The sequence below is a fragment of the Eptesicus fuscus genome, chromosome 4, assembly GCF_027574615.1.
Source record: "Eptesicus fuscus isolate TK198812 chromosome 4, DD_ASM_mEF_20220401, whole genome shotgun sequence".
Taxonomy (NCBI): Eukaryota; Metazoa; Chordata; class Mammalia; order Chiroptera; family Vespertilionidae; genus Eptesicus; species Eptesicus fuscus.
In genome coordinates, this window is record NC_072476.1 from 49735192 (window position 1) to 49748131 (window position 12940).

The window sequence follows — 12940 nt, forward strand, 5'->3', positions numbered from 1 at the left end:
TTCTACATCCATCTTTCTCCCAATCTCAGACTCTTATTTTCAACAGGCTACCAGAATTCTCCTGTAAAAATGTAAGTTAGTTCATGTCATTCCTCTGCTCAAAACCCACCAATGGCTTCCCATCTTACTCATGGTAAAGGGTTTTAAAGAACTACCAAGACCCTTCATAATCTGTGTCTCCCTTGCCACCACCATCATTCTTCCTCCGATTCTCATACCTCCATGCCTTTCCCTGATCAATCCTTCAGATCTAGCCACACAGATGACTGTAATACTTCTCAGATATGCTGAACATGATCCCATTTCAATGACTTTGCTTTGTCTATCCCCTCTGTCATGGAGTAATCTCTGCCCCATAAAACCACATGATTCATTCCCTCACCTCCTTCACTCTTTATTTAAAGGTCTCTTTCTCTATGACAACTAATCTGATCAACCCCCAAACACCCTATCTACCTATAGTGTTTTCTCCATTGTAATTATTACCATGTAATTAATATACTATGTTTCACTTTTTTAAAATTAACTAGCTATCTTCTGCTATAAAATGTAAGCCTTATGGAGGCAGGGATTTTTGGATATTTTGTTATCTGTAATATTCCTAATATAAATAACAGTGCCTGGCACATAACAAGAAAATGTATGAATTGCTATAGTTCTTATTTTAAAAATAAATTTAAACAAATAAAATTCTTAAAAAGTTAAAAGTTATAGAAAGATTACAATTTTACCTTCTGCATCAGTTCTAATAATCAAGTCCAAAACTAATATTGTTAAGGAGATCACCTATAAAATATAGAGGAAAATCAGCAAAAAGATTTAACTTCTCTTAACCTCTTTATATGTGAAACTTAGCTTTATTTAATAAAACTAAGCAAAAAGGGCACAAAGCAAGTAATTATGCTTTCATTTTATTTTTTGGAAGTTACCTCCAGAATATAAGTGAATCATGGAGCATATTCCATCCCACATATTTCAGTATCTAATAAGAATATTATAACTGTCACTTCAATTTCTATAGCTTTAACCAAATGCAAATTTAGATTAATAACTAAAAGTGACATTACTCTTTATGACCTTGTAGAGTTCCTATCATATTAAGCTCCATGCAGGGAAAAGCATTCATGCCTTAAGTTAGCTGCTAATATATCATGTACTAATAAGTAGGTCCAAAAAAAAAAAAGGAAAACCTCTCACTTTCAGGTCACTTTCAATAGAATTGATAATCAGCAAACTCTCCTTTGGTCTTTAGCAAGTCCTGTATCCAAATGTATTTCTTCTCTATGTTGAACTGAGAGGTAAATTTGAATTTCAGAATATTTTTCTAGAGAACCTCCATTCATCATCCATATCTAATTTTGATTTTTAAAAATCTCTAAGATTTAGAGATTATTGAATAAGAAGGCCAGTTACCATTATTAGTTGACTCAAAATGAGGAAATCAACTAACATAGATTTTTAAAGTTTTATTCATTTTTTAAAATTTCAATTTATTTAAACACAAATTAACCATCTGTCTGAGATCTGAGCTCATTTCAAACTGGTTTTCATAATTAAAGTACTCTAAAGAGACAACTCAATGGATCTAATCAATTTAATTGGCTATAAAATATCATAGAACTATTCATAATTAATGAAGAGACAATTTAAGAAAATCTACTGCCAATTACAGAAAACTTTACTTTTTTTTTTTTAATGATACATAACAGCTAATTCACCACAATCTAGCTATAGGTGCCCTCTTATTCCGTTTGCATAGCGTAGTGAGAGATTGTAAATAATCAGGGAATTTACCAATCCCTTAGCACTCTTTTGTATTTCTCATACAGAAAGAAGAATTTGAAAGAAAGATTGTTTCCTTCTCTTGTCATAAAATTGTGTGAGGAGAGCTCCCTTCAAACTTCTCCAGACTGACTCGTATGGGCATGTGTCTTGTGAAGTGGCTCATCCTGTCTTGTTTTCTTCCTTAACATGATGTGTGATAAAACAGAAGCAATCAGACTTCTACCCACGTAAGAGAAACTCCGACAAATGCTATTGTCCGTATTTTGAGGCTTGGTAAATATAAAACACTAGTGTAATTCTATCCATACAAAATCAATTAAATATGTCACATCAGAATACATAAGTATGAGGTAGTTATTTTGAACATCTTTCCTAGTACTTCAGTATATCTTTAAGTAAACTAGAAAATAAGATTTGTAAATTTACAGACATAGCCATAGAAACTAACCAAAATAAAACAGAAGAGAAAAAAGACAAGGGGAAAAAATGATCACAGCATCAGTAGGCTGTGAGACAGTTACAAGCAGCTTAATACACAAGTACCTGGAGTCTCTGAAGGACAGCAGAAAGAGAAGAGGTGACAGTAAATATATGTGAATATATAATGGTAAACGTTTTCCACACTCGCCCTACCCAGTTTGGCTCAGTGGAATGAGCATCGGACTATGGACTGAAAGGTCCCAGGTTCGATTCTGGTCAAGGGCATGTACCTTGGTTGCGGACACATCCCCAATAGGAGGTGTGCAGGAGGCAGCTGATTGATGTTTCTCTCTCATCAATGTTTCTAACCCTCTATCTCTCTCCCTTCCTCTCTGTAAAAAATCAATAAAATATATATTTTCTTAAAAAGTTTTCCACACTCATTAAAACTATAAACTCTTATATGAAGCTCAGAAACCACAAACACAAGTAAAAAAGAAAAACCACATCATGACCAAATTACTCAAAACCAATGATGAAAAGCAAATCCTAAAAGCTGCCAAAGGAAAACAAATTGTACAGATAAAATAGATAACACAGCAAAGAATAATGCGAGGGATAATAAAAGTCACTTCATAATGATAAGAGAGTCATCAAGAGAATATAACAATCTTGACTAGTTATACACCTAACAACAAAGTGTCAAAATAAATGAAGCAAAAAACTGAGAGAACTATAAGAAGAAACAGAGAAATCCACAATAACAGTGGGAGATTTCAATTGCCCCATCTCAATAATTGATAGAACAAGTAGACAGAAAATCAGTAAAAACATTAAATATTTAAATAACTATATTAACCAACTGTACCAAGCTGACAAACAGACCACTCCAACCAATAATAGAACACAGAGTCTTACCAAATATACATGAAGAATCAAGATATGCCATACTATGGGATATATAACATATACATAAATATAAAGAAATAAAGTCATAAAAAGAATATTTTCAGACCAAAATGGAATTAAATTATGAATAAAAAATAGAACATCTCAAGAAAAATGCCATAACTTTAGAAAATTAAATAACTCAATTATAAATAACCTATAGATCAAAGAATAACACAAGGAAATAAGAAAGTATTTTGAACTGAATGAATATGAAGACACGATTGTATATAAAAAGGATATAATGTTGCAAAAGAGTACTTAGGTATATTCATAGTACTAAATGCCTGCATTAGGAAAGAAAATAAGATATTTCTCAAATCAATGATCTTAGCTTCCACATCAAGAAAATAGAATAATTGGTACAAACTAAGCCTAAACAACGCAGAAGGAAATAATAAAGACTAAAGCATAAGTCTATTAAATAGAAAGCAAAGAAATAGGGGGAGGGGAGCAATAAGTGTTGGTGAGGAAGTGGATAAAAGGGAACCCTCATGTACTCTTGGTGGGATAAATTGGTGCAGCCACAGTGAAAAACAACATGAAGGCTCCTCAAAAATACAAAATAAAAATAGGACTAACATACCCAGTAGGGGGTATGCAGGAGGCAGCTGATCAATGATTCTCATCATTGATGTTTCTATTTCTCTATTCCTCTACCTTCCTCTCTGAAATCAATAAAAATATATATATTTTTAAAAACAATGTAACCATCAAAAGCATTTTTTTAAAATTATAAACAAAAACTTAGCCAACCATATTCAACAATATAAAAAATGATAATGCATCATATGCAAGAGGAGCTATCATTCCAGGAATGCGAGGCTGTTGCAATATTTGAAACGTGAAAATCAATAAAATAATCCACCATATTAAATCAAAAAGAAGAAAAAATGTCATCTCAATCAATACAAAAATCCAACATCCATTACAAAGAATGAATATAAAGGAATTTCTTCAACCTAATTAAAAAAATATCTGAATACTACAGCTCACATCATATTTAATGGTGGCAGACTTTTCCCCCCAAGTTCAGGAACAAGGCAAAATCTTTGCTCTTTCTGCTTATACTCAACATTATACTGGAGGTTCTAGCTAGGGCAATCAACAAGTAAAAGGAAAAATAAAGAAATCAAAATGAAAAGGAAAAATAAAACTCTTTATTCACAGACAACATGATCCTGTAATTCTTTTGTGAAATCATCTACTTTTATAAGAATGATGTGATGGCAAATTTTTCCAACATTTACAGGCTTATGTCAGAACGCTAGTCCAGATACAAACTATATTTATTCACAAAATTGTTTGATGGCAAAACTATGTGTTTAAAACCAACTAAGATGTTCAGAACTAAATCTACAATAGAAAACCTCTGTACTTTGCATTCAAGAACTTATTATTCTAAAACTCAGTGCTGCTATCAAGAAACAATTAAATTAACTTCAGCTCAATCAGCTACTCTTATTATGGTTGTTCTCCATGCACATGTAAATAATAATCAATAGACTAAGGTCTAGGAAATAGTCAATAAACAGATATACATAGCCAAAAATAGACTAATGTCCAAATTAGTTCAAATCAATTTAATGCAAACATCTGTTCCCTCAACACAGCACCCAGCAAAACAAGTTTAATATTTAAAATGTTAACAAATTAATTAAAATAATGCTACATTCATATTGCAAATGAGTTTTTATTTTAGACTGAACATAAACTAAATTCCCATGGAATATAAATTCTAACATTCAAAATTGAAAGTATTTTGTGTAATCCATCCAGCAGGGGTCAGGAGTTTGGCATTTCAGCTTTAACCCAGCCTTCCTACTGATCTGCGGCTACTCTGAACCTCCAGTTGCAGTAACTGAGCCCTAGACTCAGAACCCATTCTCTATCAAACCCAGAATTTAACCCTTAAAATACTTCCAGGCCCTGTCTATCTCAAAGCCTTTCTCTTCTCCAGCTGGTTGCTATATGTCAGACTGGTGTTCTAAGTAGCTTTTCCAAGACCTCCACCAATCTACAGTAACCTGTGGATACCAGAGCCATAACTTAGGCATCCGCTGCCAGCACCCAAGCAGTGCCTAGTGTCCATTCCAGAATGCCCTGGACTGACCTATCAAGATGAACTAAGGTTCTGGCATAAGCCTGTAAATATTGGAAAATTTGCCATCACATTATCCTTATAGTGACTAAATAACTTCACAAAAGGACTCCCATTTCCATGTTAAGCACAGATGCAGTCTGAAATCAGAAACAAAATATTCAGAAATATAATTTTATACTTTTCCATGTAAAAATGAGAATAAAAAAGTTTCAATTGATTTTATTATGGAAGAGAAATTTACATATGCCTCATGCATAAAACACAATTACATAAGAACTTATTTTTAAAATATATATTCTATAGGTTATAAGTTGATCTACTGGGAGTAATCGAATTCTTGAAAATAGGAAAATACTATCACTAATATCTTTAGAAAGAGAAATGTAAATAAGTTTGCATATTTTAATACAGGAAATTAAATCAAATAATACACCACAGAATACCAATAAAAACTACAGTCTTGAGATTTTTCTGGTTGCCTTCCTACTATTAATACAACACTAAATAGTATTTTATCTAGATCCAAAGTAATAAAGAACAATTATAATATGTGGATAATCTTTGATAATATAAGCATTAGGTATAAGAACTATTTAAAACTTTATTATGACATCAAAATTAGATTTCCATTTTTAAACAAAAACAAATAATATCATTAAAAATAGGCATCCAGACTTGGGAGTAATTATGTGTTTCCTTTCCTAAATAATTTTTCTCTAACAGATACAGATGCAGTGTGAAATACTTAGCATAGTTGGATTATAATACAGTTGGATTAAGTCATCACTTGCTCTGGGTGAATTTCAGTATGATTATTTATAATATAGAACACTAATTTGAGAATGCTAGCCAGGCATTAAGTAATGAACTTTATAAAATTAACTATTTTGACAGATTAAGTAGCAATGCTAAATGTACAAAACTATTTCTGAACTACTCTTGATGGTTTAGCAAAGTATCCCTTGTATAAATGCTAAATTTTGAAAGATGATAAGACTTGAAGTTCCCAAGTTAGAATATCAACTAGAAACAGGTAAGCTTCTTCAATACATAGAAAATACTGCTTTAATCTCAATAACTTAAAGACAGAAAGTGCTCAGTAAGTACTTCTAAATTATCTAAAGCACTCTTAAAAATAACAAAGGACTAGTAATTAGATTTTAACACGAAGTTTGAAAATCTAAAAACTATTCACACAATGTTAAAATTTAATGCAAGACTATATGACTCCAAAGTCGATGCCATTTTTACTTTTCTTCACTTAAATAACAGGTAATTAAATTACAAAAGCATTTTAAAAGAGATGTTTACATTAGTAAAGAGGTCATAATCTCAAAATTTTGGTTGAAATACATGAAAAATAAGTAAGATGAAGAAAGATAAGGAAACTGCAAGCAGGGATTCATCTTCCCTACAAAAGCAAATAGAAACATTGTGAGAAGCAGAAACATGAATTAAATGTGGGAGGAGTGAGGGAAACATAGCTTAGGTGTTGGAGGAAAAATGGGAAGGAGGAAGGGGGAGGGAGACCAGGAAAAAGAGGAACAGGGGAAAGGAGGCAAAGAAGCAGGGATGAGCAAGGTGGGTGGGGAGATTGAAAGGGAGAAGGAAGTAAGGAAAAGAGAGAGGAAGGGAGAGCTACATCTAAATCAGAATCTCTTCTAATATATTGAGAATAATAATAAAAAACAGTGTTTTCATTGTGCAAGAAATATCCAAATACAGGAGCTGTTTATTTATTTACTTCAAAAATAACAATATACTATACAGGTAAATGACAAAGAAAAAGACATTAATAAAAGAGAATGGTAAATTCAATAGTAAAAAGAAAAGGGAGTTTCTAATAAGGCTTACATATTTAGCCAGAAAGAAAAAAAATTTTTTTTATTGATTTCAGAGAGAAAGGGAGAGGAACAGAGAGATAGAAACATCCATGATGAGAGAGAATCATTGATTGGCTGCCTCCTGAATGTCCTCTACTGGAGATTGAGCCTGCAACCCAGGCATGTGCCCTTGATGTGTATCAAACCTGGATAGTGACCCTTCAGTCCCAGGCCAGTGCTCTCTCCACTGAGCCAAGCCAAACCGGCTAGAGTGCCAGAAAGAAAATTTTAAAACTCCAACTTTTATCATTTTTTAAAAAATGAAATATGAAAACTGTTTAGCTACAATTCAAGACTATAACCATAAATCTCTGTTAAAAACATTGGTTTCTCTTTCCATTTACTTCCAAAACGTCCAATGAAAATTGTAGGACACTAGACACATATAAAATTAAGCTACAAAGGCAAGATAACACTATAATATGATCTTGTGATTTTAAAGGCTTTTAAGTACCATGGTTAAAAAGGGGATTGAAAAGGCTTCTAAACAAATACAACCTTGTTTTTCTTATTCAGCACTCATTAATTAACTGAGTCTGATGTTAGAGATCAATTTAAACACTTTGCATTCTATTACACAAATGCTACATAATTCCATTTAGTATACACTATTCAAAAATATTGTGCATCATTTTTTTAATAAAGGAAGAATTATTACATAATTTCACAATCAGTCTATTTTGGTTTATTTTGGTATTTTTTAACATATATTTTTATTGATTTCAGAGAGGAAGGGAGAGGGAGAGATAGAAACATCCATGGTGAGAGAGAATCACTGATCGACTGCCTCCTGCATGCTCCACACTGGGAATCGAGCCCGCAACCTGGGCATGTGCCCAGGCCGGGAATCGAACCACAACCTCCTGATTCTTAGGTAGATGCTCAAAGACTGAGCCACGCCAGTGAGGCATATTTCGGTATTTTTTTAATGTAAATTGGTCTAAGTGGAATCATTCCACTATTTACAAAGATAACATTCAAATGATAAGAATAAAAAGCACTAAAGTAAACATTTTTTCATAATTTTGCCATACCTTTAGCTAAAGCTTCTTTATATTTCTCTTTGGCAGAATTCATTTCTTTTATTAATTGTCTATAGCTGGATTTTAATTTCTCTAATTCCGTCTTTGTAACCTGTCAAAAAAAGAAATTAAAAAAATTAAAACATAAATTTACATGATCAAGAACTTAAATTCCAATGTGTACCTTACTACTTATAGGTCAGAGTTGCTCTTTAATACACAATTACAGACAATAAATTAAAAATTACTAGGGGGAGGGTGAATCAGGGAAGAAGGAGACACGTAATACAATTTTAAAAAATTATTTTAGCCCTGGCCCTGGCCAGATGTCTCGGTTGGTTGGAGAGTCATCCCTTACACCAAAAAGATTACAGGTTCAACTCCCAGCCAGAGCACAGAGGGCACACACCTAGGTTTCAGATTCAATCCCCATTGAGGGTGTGAACGGGAGGCAACTGATGGATGTTTCTCTCTCTCTCTCTCTCTCTCTCTCTCTCTCTCTCTCTCTCTCTCTCTCTCAAATCAATTTTTAAAAATATCCTCAGGTGAGGATTAAAAAAAAAATTCTTTAGCTCTGGCCAGGTGACTCAGTTGGTTGGAGCGTCATCTTGTATACCAAAAGGCTGCAGGTTCAATTCCCGGTAAGGGTATATATCTAGGTTGTAGGTTCAATCCCCGAGCATGGTGTGTACGGGAGGCAACCAAACGATGTTTCTCTCTCACAATGATGTTTCTCTCCCTTTCTCTCCCTCTCTCTCTCTCTCTCTCTCTCTCTCTCTCTCTCTCTAAAAATCAATAAAAACAACCCTTAGGTGAGGATTAAAAGAAAAAATTACTTTAGAAATCAGTGATAAATTCAACAGCACATAAAAAAACATACAATTTCTTAAAAAGAAAGCAAATCCAGAAACAGTGCTGCAGTCATCTAAAATTTAAAGACCAATAAATTAATTTTCTGTGTATAGAAACATTTTCTCTTATAAAAAAGCTAATATTTTAATTGTACAGAGTTACTCTGAGTTGCCACAATTCATCAGTTCTAACATGAATTTTTTTTGTTAGCATGGTTTATATTTTTATTTCTTTATTAATGAAAAAAATTTTTGATATTGTAACATCTCTGAAAAGAAGGTGCACCTAACAATCACTGTTAGCCAAGCAACAATCATAAGTAGTAACTACATGCATGCAAGAACATGATTATTATTTCTACAGAAAAACAAGACAAATGCATGTTCTTGACTCTATTGTCAAAAAGGCATTTAAATAGCAATTGAGAGAAAAATTAAGAATCTTAGATGTTGTTTGAAAAACTTCTGGTGCAGCTTCCGAGAAGCCTAAGAAATCAGCAGTATGAAAAACTTTCAAAGCGGGCATAAGCAACTTAGAAGACAATCTCAGAGCCCACTTCTAATAAATATTACATCACCATCATATCTGATGTGACGAAGAATGACATTGTGCAAATAAATAAAAATATTAATAACTATAATATAGATATAAATTAGTTCAAATCATTCCCTTTTAAAAAATTTCACTGGTTGACATTTTTTTATGAACTTTATTTTTTTAGACCAGTTTCACTTTCACAACAAAATTGAGCATAAAGGACAGAGATTTCCCATATACCTCACACACACACACACACACACACACACACACACACACACATTTGCCTCCATTAGCAACATCCCCCCAAAAGAGCATTTGTTACAAGTGATGAACCTAAAATGACAGAGCATTATCACCCAAATACACAATTTACATTAGGTTTCACTCTTGGTGTTGTACATAGAATAACATGTATCTACCATTATAGCATCATACAAAGTAGTTCACTGTCAAAATCTTCTGTGCTCCATGTGTTCATTCCTCTCTCTCCTCTGATCCCTGGCAACCACTCTTTTTTTTCCAATCACAGTTTACAGTCAATATTATTTTGTATTAGTTTTAGGTGTACAGCATAGTGGTTAGACAATCATATATATTACAAAGTGAGCCTTCAATATTTCAAGTGCCCACTTGGCAGTACCACAGATCTTTTTACTGTAATCATAGTTTTTCTTTTCCCAGAATATCATACAGTATTACAATCAAACAATACATAGCCTTTTCAGATTATATTCTTTCACTTAGTAATATGCATTTAAGGTTCCTCGATGTCTTTCTATGGCTTGCTAGCTCATTTCTTTTGAATGATGAATAATATTTCATTGTCTAGATGTGCCACAGTTTGTTCATCCATTCACCTAATAAAAGACATTTTGGTTGCTCCTAAGTTTTGGTATTATCAATAAACCTACTATAAACACCCATGTGTGGGGGTTTTCACTTTCACAGCAAAGTTTTCAACTCTTCTGAACAAATACCAAGGAGTGTGATTGCTGGATCCTCTGGCAAGAGTATATTTAGTTTTATAAGAAAAAGCCAATCTTCCAAAGTGGTTGTGCCCCTCTGTATTCCCTCCAACAATGAATGAGAGTTCCTATCACTCCCAATCTTCACCAGCATTTGAAGGGTTGTCAGGGTTGAGTGTGGTCATTCACCAGCAGTTGTCAGGGTTGAGTGTGGTCATTCTCATAAGTGTGCAGTGGTATTTCATTCTTGTTTCAATTGCATTTCCCTGATGACATGATGTGCAGCATCTTTTCATGTGCTTATTTGCCACCTGTGTAGCTTTTGGCCCAATTTTTAATCTGTTAAGGTTTTGGCCCATTTTTTAATCAGGCTGTTTGTTTTCTTAGTAGACTTTTAAGAGTTCTCTGTATATGTTAGATGACAGTCCTTTATCATATGTGTCTTTCACAAATATTTTCTCCCAGTATGGCTTACCTTTTCATTCTCTTGGCACTGTCTTTCACAAAGCATAAGTTTTTAATTTTGATTAAGTTGAGCTTATCAATTATTTATTAATGGATTGTGCTTTTAGTGTTGTACCTAAAAAGTTATCACCATAGGAAGGTCATCTAGGCTTTTTCCTATGTTATCCTCTAGGCATTTTATAGTTTTATGTTTTACATTTAGGACTGTGATCCATTTTAGTTAATTTTCATAAAGGGCATAAGGTCTGTGTCTAGATTCATTTTGCATATGGATGGATGTCCAATTATTCTGGCAACATTTGTTAAAAATATCTTTTTTCTGCTGTGTTAACTTTGTCACTTTGTCAATGATCTTTTGCCTGTATTTATGTGGATCTATTTCAGAGCTCTCTATTCTATTCCATTGATCTATTTGTCTATTGTCTTATGTAAAATCCAAGCTATCTTGATTACTGTCTTTAGAGTAAGTCTTGAAGTTAGGAAAAAGTCCTCGGACTTTGTTCCTCTCTTTCAGTAATCTATGGACTCCTCTGGGTCTTTTACCGGTCTATGTAAGCTTAAGATTCAGTTTTTCAATATCCATAAAATAACTTGCTGGGATTTTTATTGGGGTCATGTTAAATCTACAGAGCAAGTTGGAAATAACTGACATCTTTACCATACTGAGTCTTCCCATCCATTGGATATCTCTCAAATTATTTTTTCTTTGATTCTCTCATCAGAGTTCTGTCATTTTGCTCCTACAGGTCCTGTACATACTTTGCTAGATTTATACCTAAGTATTTCATTTTGGGGGATGTTAATGTATATATTTTGTTGTTAATTGCCTATCACCTTGTTCATTGATTTTTTGTATGTTAACATTGTATCCTGCAACCTTGCTATAATACTTAGGTCTAAGAGTTTCTTTGTTGATTCTCTTTAATTTCCTGCATAGACAATCATGTCATCTGTGAACAAAGGCAGCTATATTTCTTTGTTCCCAATCTGTACACCTTTTATTTCTTTTTCTCATCTTACTGCATTAGCTATGACTTCCAATATAATGTTAAGAAACAGTGGTAAGAAGGAACATTCTTGCCTTGTTCCTGGTTTTAATGAGAAAGCTTTGATTTTTCTCACCATTAAGTATGATGTTAGCTGTGGGGGGGTTTTTGTGTGTGTGTGTGTTTTAATATATTTTATTGACTTTTTACAGAGAGGAAGGGAGAGGGATAGAGAGCTAGAAACATCGATGAGAGAGAAACAACGATCAGCCGCCTCCTGCACACCCCCAACTGGGGATGTGCCCACAACCAAGGTATGTGCCCTTGACCGGAATCGAACCCGGGACCCTTCAGTCCGCAGGCTGACGCTCTATCCACTGAGCCAAACCGGTTTCGGCTCTTCTTTTCTAATATATGCTTACATTTCTACATATTTTTCTGTCTCTTCCAACTATGTTTTTTTGTTGCTGTTGTTATTTTTTTTTGCCTTTTGGTAGTCCTTACCATTTTTTTCTTGGTTGACAAGCATGATGTTTTGGATAAAAGGAACTGATGTAAATAAGGCCTTTACTAATGTGGTGACAAAGTTGTCAGGGAGGGAAATTATTTTATAGTCCCATGACTAGGTCTCAGATTTTTACTAAGCTTGTGCCCCTGGACTGTAAATGTTACAAGTGTTTCTCAGTCCCCAGCCACCCTTTCATGAGACATGATGGCTAGAGTGGGCCAAAGTTGCATATTTCCCTACACCCACCCCCCTCTCCCCCCCCCCCCCCCCCCCCCCCCGCCATTTGTTAAGCTCTGGTTAAACAGTTTCTCATAAGGGCAGATCTTGTTAAGAAGACCAGAATACTCTGGCATGTGGCAAAATGGTTTCTTTTCTCCTCCCCCAGCCAGGACCATGAGACTCTTCTCCAATGTTCACTGTGAGAACCTGGTAGAGATCCAGGAGGTAAAACTCAAAAAAAGT

At 33.9% G+C, this 12940-nt stretch overlaps 1 protein-coding gene across 6 annotated transcripts in view; it reads right to left on the reverse strand.

Moving 5' to 3' along the window:
• Window positions 1-12940, reverse strand: part of FER (FER tyrosine kinase) — a 302725-nt gene that overhangs the window by 244777 nt on the left and 45008 nt on the right. For 4 of the 6 annotated variants that reach the window (XM_054715017.1, XM_028149768.2, XM_054715018.1 and 1 more), the window contains exon 5: window positions 8175-8274. In XM_054715017.1, coding sequence (XP_054570992.1) covers window positions 8175-8274 — 100 coding nt within the window. Of the gene's footprint in view, window positions 1-730; window positions 787-1721; window positions 1966-8174; window positions 8275-12940 lie in introns of those variants that run through there. The other 2 variants (XM_054715022.1, XM_054715021.1) reach the window with 2 other exon arrangements.